The sequence below is a fragment of the Cydia fagiglandana genome, chromosome 6 (genome assembly GCF_963556715.1).
Source record: "Cydia fagiglandana chromosome 6, ilCydFagi1.1, whole genome shotgun sequence".
NCBI lineage: Eukaryota > Metazoa > Arthropoda > Insecta > Lepidoptera > Tortricidae > Cydia > Cydia fagiglandana.
This window is the reverse complement of record NC_085937.1, coordinates 19,487,117-19,504,326: the sequence shown is the minus strand read 5'-3', so window position 1 is coordinate 19,504,326 and position 17,210 is coordinate 19,487,117. Positions and strand designations below refer to the sequence as shown.

General features: G+C 39.5%; 1 protein-coding gene across 2 annotated transcripts in view; it reads left to right on the top strand.

The window, feature by feature from the left end:
• Positions 1-5,398: 5,398 nt before the first annotated feature.
• The window catches only part of LOC134665416 (beta-1,3-glucosyltransferase), a 49,780-nt gene continuing 37,968 nt past the window's right edge, over positions 5,399-17,210 (top strand). Inside the window, exons 1-2 of one of the 2 annotated variants that reach the window (XM_063522374.1) lie at positions 5,399-5,501; positions 16,270-16,317. In XM_063522374.1, coding sequence (XP_063378444.1) covers positions 5,492-5,501; positions 16,270-16,317 — 58 coding nt within the window. In that variant the 5' untranslated portion in view covers positions 5,399-5,491. Of the gene's footprint in view, positions 5,502-16,105; positions 16,153-16,269; positions 16,318-17,210 lie in introns of those variants that run through there. The other variant, XM_063522373.1, reaches the window with a different exon arrangement.

Below are 17,210 nucleotides of genomic sequence, written 5' to 3'. Positions count from 1 at the left end.
TCTTGAAGTATCCCATGTCGTAGCGCAAAGGAAATACCTCAGGAGGCAAGTCATTCCACATTCTGCACGTTCTGGGGAGAAACGAGCGAGATGCCCGCTTATTCTTGGTGTGCCATGTATCTAAGAAGTGAGGATGAACTTTGCTCCTTTGGCTGGAGGTGCGGTGATAGAAACGAGACGATGACACCAAATCAAAAAGTTCTTCCGAGCACTCCCCATTATACAAACGGTAGAACATGCAAAGAGAGCCAACGTCTCTCCGAAGGCTAAGAGGTTCTAAGCCGTCAGTAAGTTCGGGATCGCCGACAATACGAACTGCCCGCCGTTGGATGGAGTCAAGAGGAAGGAGCTGGTATTGTGGGGCGCCAGACCAGAGATGAGAACAGTACTCCATATGAGGTTGAACCTGCGCTTTATATAACAAAAGCCATCATAGTGCGATAACTACGCAACGTCAGCTAACATATTCTGATAGCCTACAGCGTGAGGAATTTAAAAAAATGTTTGGACGTCAAGGTTTGGACCACCCTGTATAAGACGTGCCGTGCTAACATCGCTCGTTCTGTGATACTAGAATGTCATGAAAAACCTGTGTCGGGTATTAAGAGCATTCTATCCAGAGTTTCGGTGTGGGATTGGGACAATTTAGTCCAATTCAATCCCACCAAGACTCAATTTTGCGCGTTTAGCGCTAAGAAAACCTCATTTTTCAAGGCACAAGCCTTCCCATGTCAGGGAGTATTGGGAGCCTCGGTGTTGACATCTTCATCAGTGACGTCCAATAATATCGTAGACACCTTGCTGGGTAGCCTGCGCTCGTATGCAAAAAAACTCGGCGTGCTCAATAAAGGGAGGCGATACTTTACTCTGGGGTAGACAGATCCCATTTATTGAGTACTGCTGTCACCTTTGGGCAGGAGCATCTGGATGCCACCTTGGACCCTTCAAATCAGCCCAAAGGCGCGCTGTACCTATGAATAGTCTACTCACAAGCGATATTGAACCTTAAAGGTAGACTTCCGAGCAAAGCGGCTCCGGCGACACTAACGCAGCGACACTGACGCGGCGACAGAGCGATAGTATTATGCAGTATGGAAATGTATGAACTTACTTCCGAGCGCAGCGTCTCTATCGCAGCGACAGTGGCGCCGCGTCAGTATCGTTCTGCGATAGCGGCCGTGCTTCGTCTGCGCAAGCACTGTCGCGCAGTCGCTGCGATCGCACGTGGTTTTGAGCCTATGTCAGTATTTAAAATATCTAAAACATGAATATTAAACCGACAAGAGCTCCTGAATTTGTCATCGTTCTCGTTTAAATGCTTTGTTTTTCAAGATGCTACAAGTGCCTTCGTCTATTCTACTTTTGAAAATTGAGTTGGGTAGGCTTCGCTTCATACTGTAAAAGTAACGAAGGAAAAGATCGTGATCCTCCTCTTCTTCTACAAATATTTTCATAATTGATCGGTTTATCATAAGTATATCAAGTCTGCACCGTATGGAATAACAACTGCGACTGTCGCCGGATCGTGCCGCTCGGAAGCGAATCTGCGTCAGTTAACGCTGCGACACTGACGCAGTGGCTCTGACGCTGCGGCCGTTGCGTCAGAGCCGCTTTGCTCGGAAGTCCAGCTTTAAGTCTAAGGAGATCTCCAAAAAATAAGTGTATAAGTTTTAAAATGGTCGGCAACGCGCATGTAACGCCTCTAGAATGTAGACGTCCATAGGATGCGGTGGCCTCTTACCATCAGGTGGGTCGTAAGCTTGTTAGACACGGATGTACTAATAAAAACACTTATTTGTCTCAGTTAAAAGTTACTAACTTTAATAAGTAAAAAAGTAACCCTTTCGTTAGTTCATTTCGTTTGGGAGGGGGGGGGGGGGGGGCGCAAATTTGGTGCCTGCCCCGGGCGCCATATCTTCTAGCTACGCCTCTGAATAAAGTAAAACAAGTAATTTATTAATCCATTAATTTTATTATGGGCAAACTACACACAGTAGATGTAAGAGTAAAATAAGCAAAAAAAGTAAAAACACAACCTTCTTTGCTGACGGTACTTTTATTGCACAAAAGTTAAACCACCATGTTTTCAGAGGGCCTACCGCGTACCACGTTCGACGTGTTGCCTCTCAGTCGCACTTGTAAATTCGTATGTAAGTATGACGGAGAGGCAACACGTCGAACGTGGTTCGCGGTAGGCCCTCTGGTATCATCGATACATTACACTGATCAATTATAAACCTCACTGCAACGAAATAAGGTCTAAAGTGAGGAAGCATTTCTTACATTAAGCCGCCATTTCCTATTTCCATCGCACGCGCATAATAATGTTGTCCCCCTGATGATGCCATCGGCCAATGCCACTGTGCGAGCGGGATAGCAAAGTGCGTGCGATAGAGATAGGAAATCGAGGGTCAATGTAAATTCTTCGTGTCCTTACATTACCAATGATTAGTGTTGCTTTTAGTAAAATACCGTCAACAAAAACTTATGAATAAAAGATATTACAAACTATTACTAAAATGTGTATAATTTAAGTAGGTAAGTAAAAAATCAAATAAAATAAATAAATAAATAATACCTACCACCAACCATTTTCAAAGATTATGCTTTTCATTACATTACCAAGTTATTCGATTTCATCATAAACAAGTCCAATCCATTTAGAAAAAACATATTCAACCAAATACTTAATTTTAAAATTTTGTCCTAATAACTACGAAAAACAGAAGAGATCTAGTGTCGAAAAGCTTTTTTTTTTCAAGTGGTCCCTTGTCACTAAAAGGTTTTAATTTCACTAAAAGACTATTGTATTGCCAATAGTGAAAATTAAAATAAATTATTAGTTTTTACAATGCCACATATTATTATAGTCTGACAAAAAAAGAGTAGAAATTAAAAAGTGGCAATTATGTAGTGTCGTCCCTTTCATTCAAAATATATGCGGCCGATCGTAAGATCAGGCATATCGTGAAATTCCTAGGCATATTGTGAAACGTGAAAATCTTTAACTCGTTCCCTGAGTCGACGGAACCCCGCTACTACGCGGGGCTCCTATTTCTGGGCAGTTTGCCCTTCGGGCATCTGAAGCAACCTAACGGACCTATCTTAAGAACCTATCGTTATATATGTGACTATCCTCAAAACAATACACAGGAACATTACAATCTGCTTGATCTTACGATCGGCCGCCGACATATATAAGAAAACAGGATGACACTACAGTATTGCCACTTTTTAATTTCTACTCTTTTTTGTCAGACTATATGAGTATGAGTGTATTTGGGTCCTAATGTGAATCAAATGATATTTGTTTATTTTTGATGTGTCAATTACATGCTTTTAAGAATCTGTTAGTAGAATGACAAGCTCAGAAAATCTATTTTATCAGGGCCAAAATTGAAATATCCTATATCTATCAAGTTTTGCTTCAAATATTTATGTCACATTCAAAAGTTTATGTCAACCAGCGATCCGTAACCTCTTGAATAATTAAATGTATCGGTTTCTTGACTATCTCTGAAGAATTGTGTGTACGGAAAACCATGGTATGATCCATGATTAACGGATTGTTCTTGAAGATTTTGTCTCTTTGGTTGTAACGATGAATATCTCTGTAGAGATCAAAGAATCTCATATTGCGTTTGTTGTTACGGAGATAATCATGCACAATGGCCTGCCATTCTCTGCTTACTCTCTCCGAGCGTACCAGATCCGGAAAGGGTACCTTCTCCAGGATTGCTCGGCAGCAAATGTCAACTCTGAGCACATCAAAGATTGTTATAGTGCTTTCTTCTGAGCCGGTATCCTCTATAGCTTCCATTTCACAATCAGAATGCCAACAGATATCTGGAATAATACATTTGTGTTATCAACTAATTTATTTAATTATAACGAAATGAATAACAAATTTAATACGAAATGAAATGAATATAAATTAAAAAAAAAATGTTTGAGGTCTGTACCGTATCGGTAGGTACAATATGAATCTTTAATCTTTGTTACGGCGATCATTATTCATTGGCCCTTTCAATGTTGTTAAAGTTGATTTTTTTTAGTTATGGTACTTATTTATTGCGATTTGTATGAGTAAGCCCATTCATAATAAAAAAAAATCATTGATACATTCTATTTAATTATTATATTTTTTCACAAACATGCAAATACGGTATTTCAAAGTCAATAATATAAAACATCCCTCTAGATTTACACAAATCTGAAAAAGCCTGATAAGTGAAGCTGCTTAAATCTGCTGCCAATCTATGTAAATTGGTCAAAGCAGACGCGTTACTGTTATATAAAACCATGCATTTAATAACTTTAAGATCCCGACCACTGCACCTATTTAGGTAGTTATGTGTGAAATGTGAATTGATGATGCTAGGAGTCAAGACACAGGTGATATCGACAAAATAAACAATGTCGCTAAAGGGATAAAAATAAAACGTAGCCAAACGTAAACTGTACTTACAAATTTTATTGATTTCAAATGAGTTTCCAGATATATCTTCAAAAGTAGTGCCAACGGTCAACTAATTTGTACAGCTGCTTGCAGGCAGCGATTACCCGATCCCGATTACAATGTATTTAATTTAAGTAAGAATTTCTATTGATTGGTTTCGTTTGAGTGGTTTTTCTTGGTCTGACGGGAACATGTCACCATGACGTTGACGGACTGTGATGGTTGTCAGACTTGTCAGTGTTTTGTTTCACTTGACGCATTGATTTGTCTTCTCGCTTCTCATCTCACTGGTCGCAGAATAACCAGAATAACAAAGTATAAAACTTTGATAGAACTAAAATGATAACGTAAGTATCTTTCATCAAAAGTACGTGTGTGTGTATGGTATGTATTATAATTATAATACATACCAAATCCTAAGGTCTCATTTAACGTTTAATGCTAAAAATAAAAAACATAATTGTTCAAATTGACACGTTTTGGAACATGCCATGGACAACTTCTCAAAGGCGTTTTCTCAATTTTAGTCAAATTGATACAAGCTTCCAAAAAACATCAATATTAATGGTGTATGGTTGGTGCATGCAAGTGTCTCCCTTAACTAGAGTTAGACCAAGAAAAGTCTGCAGTGATTTTGATAGCACATAAAACGTCAAAGTTCTATGAAATTGTGACGTATAAAATACATATAAACAACACCTGCACTGCGTGTGCTATCAAAATCGCTGCAGACTTTTCTCGATCTAATTCTAAACATTTTATAAATCGTTATTATACAGTTGAATAAAAGGGAACGCTAATGATAATTAATTAAGTATTATTGTTATAAGATGCGTAAGCCCCAAACTCTGATATATTTTTCATTCTTAAAAACGTCTCATGTGTGTCACTGTCAACAGACTCAACAGTGTGATTGTTAGTTAAATTGTTACAAAATTTACTTCAAAACAAAGTTTCAGCTTTTGTTTGCTTTTAGTGTGCAAGTTTTTACCAAGTTATTTTATAGTTATTCAAAGGCTAATTAAATACACAATGAAGACTGGTAAGAATTCCTAGTAATGCAACTTATTCTGTATTATATTTACTGAGTCAAGTCACCTTTTGTTTAGTTTCTAGCTAGAAAGGTTATTTGTAGCTATGAACTAACAATTAAAGTAAAACTTATGCTTAACACGTTGAACGCCGGGCCGTAATTTTGCATACAAAAATCGGTCATCCGTGTGCCGCGCGGCAGCCAATCGCTAGATTTTAAGTTTCACAAATTTAAAATTTTACACTGAAAGAGCTTTTGGTTTGAGCAGTTGTACAGTCATCAGCAATAGTATCTTACACAACTAGGGCCGCAAAAATATGTGACACGTTCTTATTTGGAGCGCAATAAGAGCGCGTCATATATTTTTGCGGCCCTAGTTGTGTAAGATACTATTGCTGATGACTGTACAACAAGCTGGGTTCGCGACTCCCGACTGCCCCAAGCAGTAATTGAAACAGAGTGCAAAGGATCTAGGGAGTAAGAAACAAAATGTGTCGAAGTCTAGTTACAGGTCCCACTTTGTTGCTTACCGTAAGGACGAGATTTTCTTGTATTTTTATACAAATAACCTGTCAAAGCGTCCTTATTGCAACGACAAAATGGGACTTTTTGCTTGGAAACCACACAAATGTTCCACAACTTACAGAGACAACATTATTCATGTTTTGTTAAATAGTAAGAATCCTGAGGGCCTAATGGCTCCTCTACACGATGGGCCAGCGCCGGCCACTCCAAGGGACGCAGCCAATGCGGTAGAATGACATAACAATATCACTTGCTCCCTCTAACGCATAAATGCGTCCCTTGGAGTGGCCGGCGCTGGCTCATCGTGTAGAGGAGCCATAAAACAGGCGTGCCAATGTACGAAGTTCCTGGTACAACACATCTATTCTTTAGCAAACACTTCAAGACTTTTCTAATTACTTAAACCAATAAAAAGAAGATATAACCAATTCCGCTCGAGAGCCAATGTGGGGTGTAGGTGTACTGGAGCTCTTTAATACAATGTTTACCTTATGGCTTTGAAATAAAGTTAAAATTTGTATGAACTTTGAAGTTGGACTTTAAGTTTCTATTTTTCTTTTAGCCTTATGTAAAAATAACTCCTAAGACTCAGTAGTTTTCGTTGTTGGAAAATGTAATGCTATAAAATAAGAGCGAGTATAAATTTTGTAGGTAAAACTTATATTTACACGATACCGTCATATGGGCGTAAGGTGAAAAACGGGTTATTCCCACTAGTTACCACCAAGTTCTTACCAGTGGTAACTACTGGGATTTTTTTTCCCACCTTTCACCACTGGTAACTACTGGGAAAAAAAAAATCGCGCAAACTATTCAGTTTAGAAAAAAATGATAATAGTACACTTTGTCTGATGACCGTGACATTGAGAGAGAGCGCAGGGAGTTGGCTGTGAAGAAGCAACATGCTGGCCCGTAGGTTTGCCCGTAGCACGCAGGAAGTTAAAAAAACTCTTTTTAAAGCCTTTTGTCAGATTTTCTACACGGGTAGCCTATGGGCGAGATACACGCGACGAGCATACGACGCACTGAGTGTCCTCTACAACAATGCTTTTAGAATGCTGATGGGACTGCCCCGTAGATGCAGCGCCTCAGGTATGTTCGTAGGCGCGCGCGTCGATGGGTTTCACGCCATAATGCGCAAAAAGTACGCGTCGATGCAGAGGCGATTGAGGGATAATCATAACAGCATTCTAAAAGTCATTGCTGAAAGGATGTGTAGCTGTAATATACAGAAACGGTGGGTAGACAGTCTCGAGGAGTGTGTGTCATATGACAAATAGTTTTTAAGATATGACTGTGATTTAAAATTTTTATTATGTGTTTTAATTTTTAATTTGTTTCTATGCTAAATTAATTAATTTTAAATGTGATTTTATTATATAATTTTAATTTTGTTTTTAGTATTTTAATTTAATTTAACATTTATATTGTAATGGTGATGTATGATTATTTATTATTGTGATTCGTAAGGTAATTTATCAATGTATGGATCTTAGTTATCTGAAATAAATGTATTTTGATTCTAAGTATGGGGTACTCCCAAAATTTATTGCTTTTTTTTCTATTTTTGTGTGAAAATCTTAATGCCGTTCTCAGAATAGATCTACTTATCAAGTTTAAACAGTATAGTTCTTATTGTTTCGGAAAAAAGTGGCTGTGACATACACGGACAGACAGACAGACGGACAGACATGACGAATCCATAAGGGTTCCGTTTTTTGCCATTTGGCTACGGAACCCTAAAAACAGAATAAAAATGAAAATAAAAAATAATACTGGGAATAAAAATTCCCAGTAGTTACCACCAAGCTGAGTTGGTGGTAACTTATAGTTCGTTTTTTTTAGCATTAGAAAGAACTTGCAAGAAGGTAAGCGATCTTGACATGTCTTTTAATTAAAAAACGCTTTTTAAAAATCAAAAACTATTAATTATGAAAGCAGAAGAATATAAATGATCGTATTAGATTAATAATTGTTACATATTTGCCGTAACTTATTTTTAAAATGTGTTTTTCAATTAAAAGACACATCAAGATTGTTTACCTTATTTCTAATGCTAAAAAAAACGAACTATAGTGGGAATTTTTTTTCCCAGGAGTTACCAGTGGTAAAAGGTAGGAAAAAAATTCCCAGTACCTAGTTACAACTGGTAAAAACTTGGTGGTAACTAGTGGGAATAACTCTGAAAAACTTATTATTAACTGACGCCATACCTCATTATTTTGTCGGTTTCCTAAAGGAAACCGACAAAATAATGAGGTATGGCGCCTAATTTTACTAACAAAATAAATTTTGTTAGTAAAATTAGGCTAAATAATAATGAAGTTTCTTTCCATCTAACCGTATATTAATCAACTTTAAAATCCAATCAAGGAATGGAGCTGTTCGAGTCACTAGCACGTACACCATTAAAATGGCTGCGTCAGACATTTAACGGTCGACTCCGTCTTGACGTATTTTAAACGTCTTTTCCAAGACTTTATTAAATAAATAGGTCTTGCGGTTACTGTACCACGGAATAAATAATAGTACTAGGTACAGAAGACTCGCTCTCTAACAAAACGCGTCTGTTACAATCAAGACAGATATGGCCGCTAGGTGGCGACAGTGCCACGCGCGGCTTATGGCTAGCCATAGCCACCAAAATGTACTTTTAGCTATAGCAGCTAGGTGGCGACAGCGCCACGCGCGGCTTATGGCAAACCCCAAAATTGGGGCTGAACGGATGGACTTTTAGCTACCTGTAGCAAAGCGACGAAATCGCGGAGTGAGCCACGCCTGGCCACGCCTGACTGTACCCGTAGTGTAAATTTCATTCGAAAGCGTGACGTGACGTACGCGTTTGCAAAGTGTCATTTTGTATGGGATTTTTTGTTTCCAAAACGTCTCGCTTGGCGCTCTGTTCAAAATCCCATACAAAAATAGACATAACGCGACATAAGTATTATTTTTATTGAGAACATTAATCAGGACCAGGTTAAAGTCTCTAAATAAATATCAGGTCAGTTAAGGGAAGAGGTTTACTAGCCAATCAGTGCAATATGCACGTAGCGGTCGTCCGATTGCTAAGGCAGCTGCCCGACCGGAAGCGAGAAAGTGCGTAGGTATAATTATTATAGACTATTTTCTTGCGCAATTAACGTAAGTGTGGGTGTACTTAGATCTCGTGCTGGGAATTTAAGAGGTGTATATAATCGTTTATCCTGGCGGTTCACATGTCAGTACTTTGTCAGTAAAAAAAGGCGCTAAACTTAAATTTTCTATGGGAAGTCAACATACGCGCCTACTTTCCGTTTCCGGTTCCGTACCCAAAGGTTAAAACGGGACCCTATTACTAAGACTTCGCTGTCCGTCCGTCTGTCTGTCACCAGGCTGTATCTCACGAACCGTGATAGCTAGACAGTTGAAATTTTCACAGATGATGTATTTCTGTTGCCGCTATAACAACAAATACTAAATGGGTGGATGGGTGACCGTTTTTTTTTGCATTTTTTTCCGTTTTTTTTTTGCATTATGGTACGGAACCCTTCGTGCGCGAGTCCTACTCGCACTTGCCCGGTTTTTTTACTACCTTCTGACAAAGGGGGTGTGCCAGAGTGTAGTTTCCCATAAAGAACTATGAGAAGTTACCGAAATTCACGTAAGGAAAATTTCGTAATTTTGTCAGCACGTCAATACACTGGTAGTAACATCGCCTATAAGCAGGCGTGGCTCACTCCGCGATTTCGTCGCTTTGGTACAGGTAGCTAAAAGTACATCCGTTCGACCCCAATTTTGGGGTTTGCCATAAGCCGCGCGTGGCGCTGTCGCCACCTAGCGACCATATCTCTGCTGATCGTGACAGACGCGTTTTGTTAGAGAGTGAGTCTTCTGTACCAACACGAGAACGCGAAGCGAAGCGATGCGGCGAGGGGTGAATCAATCCTTTTATACCTATAGAAGTGTCCTACGTGGGCGATCTCGTTGCGAACGCGAACGCCTTGGGCCCGCCGCGCCTCGTCGCGTTCGCGATTTATTGGCTTACGTAACGCTACGTCTTACGTAGGCGAACAACGCGCGAACGCGGCGCGGCGCGGCGCGGCGAAAGCGGCCGCCGCCGCGCCGCGCCGCGCCGCGCCGCCTGACATTCGCGTGCAAATCGCGCCGCACCGCGTTCGCAACGAGATCGCTTACGTAGGACACTTCTATGGGCATCAAAGGATTGATTCACCCCTCGCCGCATCGCTTCGCTTCGCGTTCTCGTGTTGGTACAGAAGACTCACTCTCTAACAAAACGCGTCTGTCACGATCAGCAGAGATATGGTCGCTAGGTGGCGACAGCGCCACGCGCGGCTTATGGCAAACCCCAAAATTGGGGTCGAACGGATGTACTTTTACATCCGTAGCCGCGCCGCGTTCGCGCGTTGTTCGCCTACGTAAGACGTAGCGTAAGACGCAGCGTAAGATCAGAGAAAACACTCGCTTAAGAAGAAACCTGCTGATCGCTACTCGCTAATCGCCGCCGGTGGGACAGCATCCTTACTCCACTTTATTGGCACTGCGAAATTAACTTGTCTCGGTTTTTTATGGAATTGGCTGGAATAGGGTTTTGTTTTCACAAACATACCAGAGAGGCAGTGGTAGATATATTTAAGTAGGCACCTAATACAAACAAACAGAAAGAAACAGTTTATCTGGACTTATCTACTGGATTAACCCGTGGAGCGCCCTACACAGACACGTGTGCTGGTAACTAGTATAGGAGTTCCATACTACGGTAATTCTGGGGCGCTCCAGGGGTTAAGGTGGCAACTCAGAACTCAGAGTCCTTAATGCTGTAATGTGTATTGTATGTACTACAAATAGTCTTTGAAATAGTCATTTTAAATCGCCTTCTGCCCCTCTTACAATACAATAATAACGTGTGGAACATATTACTGCAGGTGACTGTACCTAATATCAACTATATAAACAAGTGCGAGTCGGACTCGCGTTCCAAGGGTTCCGTGTTTTACACAATTTTTAACAATGTATTTTTTATGTGAAACGTGAGTGAAATCTCTTTAAAAAATCCGTAGGGGTCGGATCAAAAACTGTAATTAAGCCCGACTCACGCTTGACTGTACGTTTCTAATAGGTTTTCCTGTCATCTATAGGTATAGACCTATTTTATATATTTTTTTCAAAATTTTAGACCTAGTAGTTTCGGAGATAAAGGGGGGGAATGGTCATTTTTTGCCTATTTTCTTGAATAACTTCTTAACTCTTTATTCGAAAATTATAAAAAAAGTATATTTGAGATCCTTACAATAAGCTCTTTCATTTGATATGTAACATGATATAGCTTGATTTTTTTTTTATATTTTCATTTCCCCCCAAAAGTGGCCCCCATGTTTAAAATTCATTTGTTTACGTTACATGACCGTATTTGGGTCTTAAACTTACATATGTGTACCAAATTTCAACTTGATTGGTCCAGTAGTTCCGGAGAAAATCGGCTGTGACAGACGGACAGACAGATAGACAGACAGACGCACGAGTTATCCTATAAGGGTTCCGTTTTGTCCTTTTGAGGGTACGGAACCCTAATTATATCAAGTGAAGATCGGATTTGTAATGTTTAAATGCCATCTCTAGTCTACACTCGATTTTATGGATTATTAATGTTTTTGATGGCTTTAATAAATAAACAATAATATTGCAATCTCACTTTTACTAAAATATTGACCGTTTTCGAAAAACAAAAAAATGCGACTTTAGTCGATTTTTTTGCTCCCGAGGTAGTGGACCACAAAACTTTTCTCACCTTGGTTATATTTTGCATTTAGTCATGATGCTAAACTATAAACCACGGAAACAGCAAAGAAAACTTCTAACTACAAAACCGTATAGCGGTATAAAAACTAGAGATGTCCCGAATAGTGGTTTTGGCCGAATACCGAATATTAGGCCCTTTCGGCCGAACCGTGACCATGACGTGCGAACAGTTTGAGTCACAATTATTATGAAAACTGTTCGCCAACAAAGCAAGTTTGTTAAGATATATTTTATGTATAACAGAATTAATTAATGTACTTAGAGTCAATCAAATCGGACACTGAATCAGACCCATGACAAAAATAAAATATTATGTAGGTAATCAAAATAAAAATCAAAAAAGGGGCTTCGTATTTAACAACTTTCCAAGAATACATTTATCTTATTGTGTATTTTTTCTTTTTAGGTGGGTGCAACGTATATTTGGTATTCGGCCTCGGCCGAATAGTAGGGTCATACGGCCGAATACCGAATATTCGGCAAAGGCATTCGTGGCATCTCTAATAAAAACTCTTTAAAAAGATATTCTTCGCCTGCGATCGTAAAAGCATTTCATTTTCGAGCTGACTTTTGTACGTACTTCCCGGAGTATTACTTTTTTTAATATGACGAAATGCTCTCACTTAGAAAAAATGAGGAGGGTTTTACGCATTCAGTGCTAAGCGAATAGCGGACCATTGAATTTGAAAAACTTACTTAAAAATTTATAGTATTTTTTTATTAATTTCTATTGTTATCGAATGTTATTATTAAAATGTTGTTTTTATGTTAAACATAATAAAAACCTCACCTCACTGTCCAAGGCCTAGACCACGTCACGCGACGCTATATTTCTCACAACATTTTAAGTTTCAATTAAATATTTTTTCTCTATTGAATAAAAAAATGAAGCGAGATTTTCCAATTTTCCTATACATTTTTTATCCGATTCCCCAGTATTTTATAAATCGGAAAGGGCTTTCATGCCATGAAACAAAATACCCGACCATAGAAATATTCGGAATTAATCTCATCAAAGCGCTGAAACCGTATTTTTGAACGCACCCTGCGAAATGCTTTTAGGGGTGTTATTACAAACGCCTCCGTGGTGTGAGTCGAACGGGCACATCACACCGCTACCTACTACTACTACCTAACGGCGCAGCGACAAAAAATGAGTCTTGGTCTCCGACACGAGCAAACGCCATTTGTCTCGATCCTGCGCAATCTCCCGCCAGTTATCGGCTTGAAGATCGCGCAAGTCCGTTTTAACCTCATCGCCCCAGCAGCGATTCCATCACAGCCTTGGGCATTGGAGGGCTTGGTCACTTTATCTTTCGTACTCAGTTACTCCGTTGGCTCAGCGACCCAAAATGAGATATGGCCTCTCCGAGACAAGACAGCGCCACTTTTGCGGCCCTGCCTACGAGGTCCTGATGGGATCGAATCTCGGTAAGGGCATTTTTTTATATTATTCAGAGCCCAATGTGTCCCACTGCTGGACAAAAGCCTCTTTTTCCACACGTCTCTATTTAGTGGAACCTATTTGTTGTTATAGCGGCAACAAAAATACATCATCTGTGAAAATTTCAACTGTCTAGCTATCACTGTTCATGACGTACAGCCTGGTGACAGATAGACAGACAAACAGACAGACAGACAGTGGAGTCTTAGAAATAGGGTCCCGTTTTTACCCTTTGGCACGCAACCCTAACATGTAGATGGAGGTTTCGACTTTTGAGGTCTCAGTCGCACTTGTATACCATTGCAACTCGCTAAGCATCCGGAATACATACCAGGGGACGGGCGTTCTGAATAGAACAAGAGTTTTGAATAGCTCCAATCCCGGTGATTGATTTTCGTTGCAGTAAATTAGGCCTTTGTAAAGGTCGGAGCTTTTAACGCGGGGGAACAATGCATACTAATTATTACCGGGTTACTTTGGACTTTGCCAGCGGAATGTATCCTGGTCAATAGACTTAGAAAATCATGCTGATTGTAGATTTAATTACAGATTAAGACGAAAGGATAAAGTCGTTGTTGATTGTAATATGTATTATGTGTACAGTTGTTTGTTGTCCGTAAAATAAATAAAATAAAGGGGAAGTCGTCACGTGACCGCTTCACAATGTAAACGTAGTCCCCATTATCCTCTCTGTGATGTAAGAAATAGAAGCGAAAACCTTGAACCTAACCTAACTCATTAGCAAGTCATATAGGTATAAGCAAGTGGGTGCTGAAGTGTTCATTTTTTTTTGATCTGAACACAACCTTGTTATACCTATTAATTTATTTGAACTGACAAATTAGCTAGGTACAGATGTAGTGCATAATTATTTTCCATTGTATTTCACGGAAACTTACGAACGTGTCTTGCTATTTCAGTCAGTCTCGGTACAAAAAAGTACTATGACAATTTATGACATTGAATTAACTAGCATGACAAATACAAACGTTTCCGAGAAAATAAGATGGAAAACAATTATACATTGCGTCTGTACTGTACTTCTGCGCCTGATCTATATAGTTAAAGAATTTTCAAATTCCCGAATTCCAACAATCTCGATCAAAGCCTACTCCGGCAATACGTTTCGCTTTGTCATATTCTACATTTTCGACGTTCAAAGCTACGTGGGGTTTTTCAACATTTTTATGCAAATAGGCTTGAGAACAATCTATTCGGAATTCTGGCTGATTGTGAAATGCTGAAGCTTTTATGTTTTTTGTTTCAGTTTAGACTTTGAGCAGTGTCATAACCGATGATTGGGAGTTGTCAAAGAGCTCGGGATAATTTTAGGTGTATGTTTTTAGAAAACTGATGAAAACAATATATTTGGATAATGTATAATAACTTGTTTCGAACATTTTCAACGTGTGAAACCGTAAAAAAGTACTTATAGGTAGGTGCCTATAAGTACTCTTACTTCAATACTTCATCTACCTACTTTACTTGCAAAATATGCAATCCAATCGTAATCTATTGCCAATTATACAGGGTGAAATTTAATTCACTGGCCAAATTGAAACAACCGAAAGAACTCGAAAAAATATTAAACACGTGTTTTTTCTTTTAATACCGCTCAGTACATTTTTTTCGAAATAACTCATCATCAAGTTGTCCTAAAAACCTCGTACGTTATGGTGAACCGACAACTACCCACTACACCCGCTTCTCTCTTATCAGTTAAGGTCATTGACACCCCGCCCCTCCCGCTGTTTGCAATCGCGTCACCAATTATGAACCCTATTGCAGCGAGATTACCTACATAAGTTGCTAATTTTTCCTTTCATATTAACGGGCTTAGAACCGTCAAAATGCAAAGGCAACCCATTTTTAATCTAATATTTCTGACTAATGATTATTAACAAAACGTCCGTGGCTTAAAAACAATGAGTACAAACTAGGTCAGGAATCTTTGCATTCAGGCGTATTTAAAAAATTGAATCAACGTACGTACATTTGATTAAAAATCGACGCAATTAACGAAAGTCCCACGAGATGGTACTCTTGGATTCAATCCTTGTCTGCGAAGGCGTGGAACGGATTCCATTTCGTATAATCTTTGTGCACCACGTAAACACTCACCACTTAATAAATAACACCGTACCACTTCGTAATATTCCCGGTTCGAAAACATTTTTTTTAACCTTAGTACGCGCGCGATTATTATTTTAAGGTTGGCGAATGACGAGTGACTAATCATTTATGCTTACCGTTATGTTTACCGCTAGCGCGGAATGGTTTAGTTTAGACTACCCTCGAAATTGATAAACCTGCCTACCATCGCCAACACTAACTGGGTGGACCCTATTGCAACGATTATAAGGTTCAGTGAAGGTCAGATAAGGGTTTTGCTGATGTTGTTGTTAAAACCTACTATTAGGTTTGTTTACATTTGTGGTAATAGACCACGACTCGTGGAAAATATTTAAAAATTGAAAAATGAAAATAAAAAAAAGTGTACTTTTTTTTTCGCTAAATAGATTCCTTAAGTGTAACCTAGTGCCGGGAATGAATATGGCCAGTGATTTAAATTTCACCCTGTATAGTGCAGTTAAAAATCGCCCTTATCTACAACCAGTAACGGTTATTTTTGCTTGAAACCGTCCCAAATAGATTTCTAATTAAATGAAGGTAATCTAATCGCGTGCATATCGTTGCAGCGTGCAGCGCGATACGAGAATAAGCGCTTGGATATGATTTGCTTTGCCGTCGGCTCTCCGCCTATGAAAACTTTTCAGCCAATCACATTCGTCAATCTACTTAGGAAACTCGACAAATTCGTCAGTACCCGATAGACTCGCGAGGGAGGTGTACGTTCGCTCCGCATAAGTTTTCCCGCCGAAATGTTCGCGAGAGGTAGCCGCGTTCTAAATTTGAAAATTTTGTTTGTGTTCACGATTACAGATTAAATACGAGTGTTGATCAGTGAAATTAAAATGAGTGTGTTTTTCAACGGGTTTTCTTTTGTTTCAGTGTTATTGGTGCTAGTATTTGCGTTTGTTAGCTGCGTACAGAGTTTTGGTAAGTGATTTTATTTTATACCATTTAATTAAAACATATAAAAAAGAAGATAAGTTTGAAAACAGAGAAAATTTAAATTTTATTTGAGTTCTACAATCTTCAGTGATGATATTACTTTCAAAAAAAATATTTAAAAATGGTTATCAAAATTTTATAAACAAATAATAATAATAAATCACAGCGCCGGGCCGTGCTCGCCGACGTCACCATCCCCCATGATGAGAATCTCGTGAAGGCCGAGAAGGACAAGTCCAGCAAGTACCTAGACTTGGCTCATGAGATTACCGCCATGTGGGATGTTGACTCGACGATCATTGTTCCGATAGTCGTTTCAGTGAACGGTTTAATAGCGAAGAGTCTTGACCAACATCTCGAGAGACTCTCGCTAGGTGGTTGGATCAAGGGACAGATGCAGAAGGCGGTGACTTGGACACGGCGCGGATAGTACGTCGGTTCCTCTCTCTGCAGCCCTGACCACCGGTAGCTTGGGCCTTGCCCCGCTGCTGGCGGCAGCCTAGGCAGGGGGGTGTCACTACGCAGTTTAGGTACATTTGGCCGGCGCGCCGCGTTGCGCGGCGTATGGCAGTGGGCTGCCGCGTGCCGCTCGGCTCGCACGATAGTCGTGTTACGTGGCGCTCGCGCAAATTTGAAAATACACAATGGCTTCGAAACCTATATCTCGATCTAATTACCCTATAAAAGATATTGTTCTGTTTACGGATGTCTAAAGAACAAGGTTGCAGAAATAACATTTTATTAAATTCCGGACGATATTGAAAGGTGAATTTAAACTTTAAAACATAACATAAATGGTACAATGCCTCAGGGGCCTATTTTAGATTTAAGCTAGTTATTAATTTCGTTTAGTTGTACCGCTGTATATATATTGTATG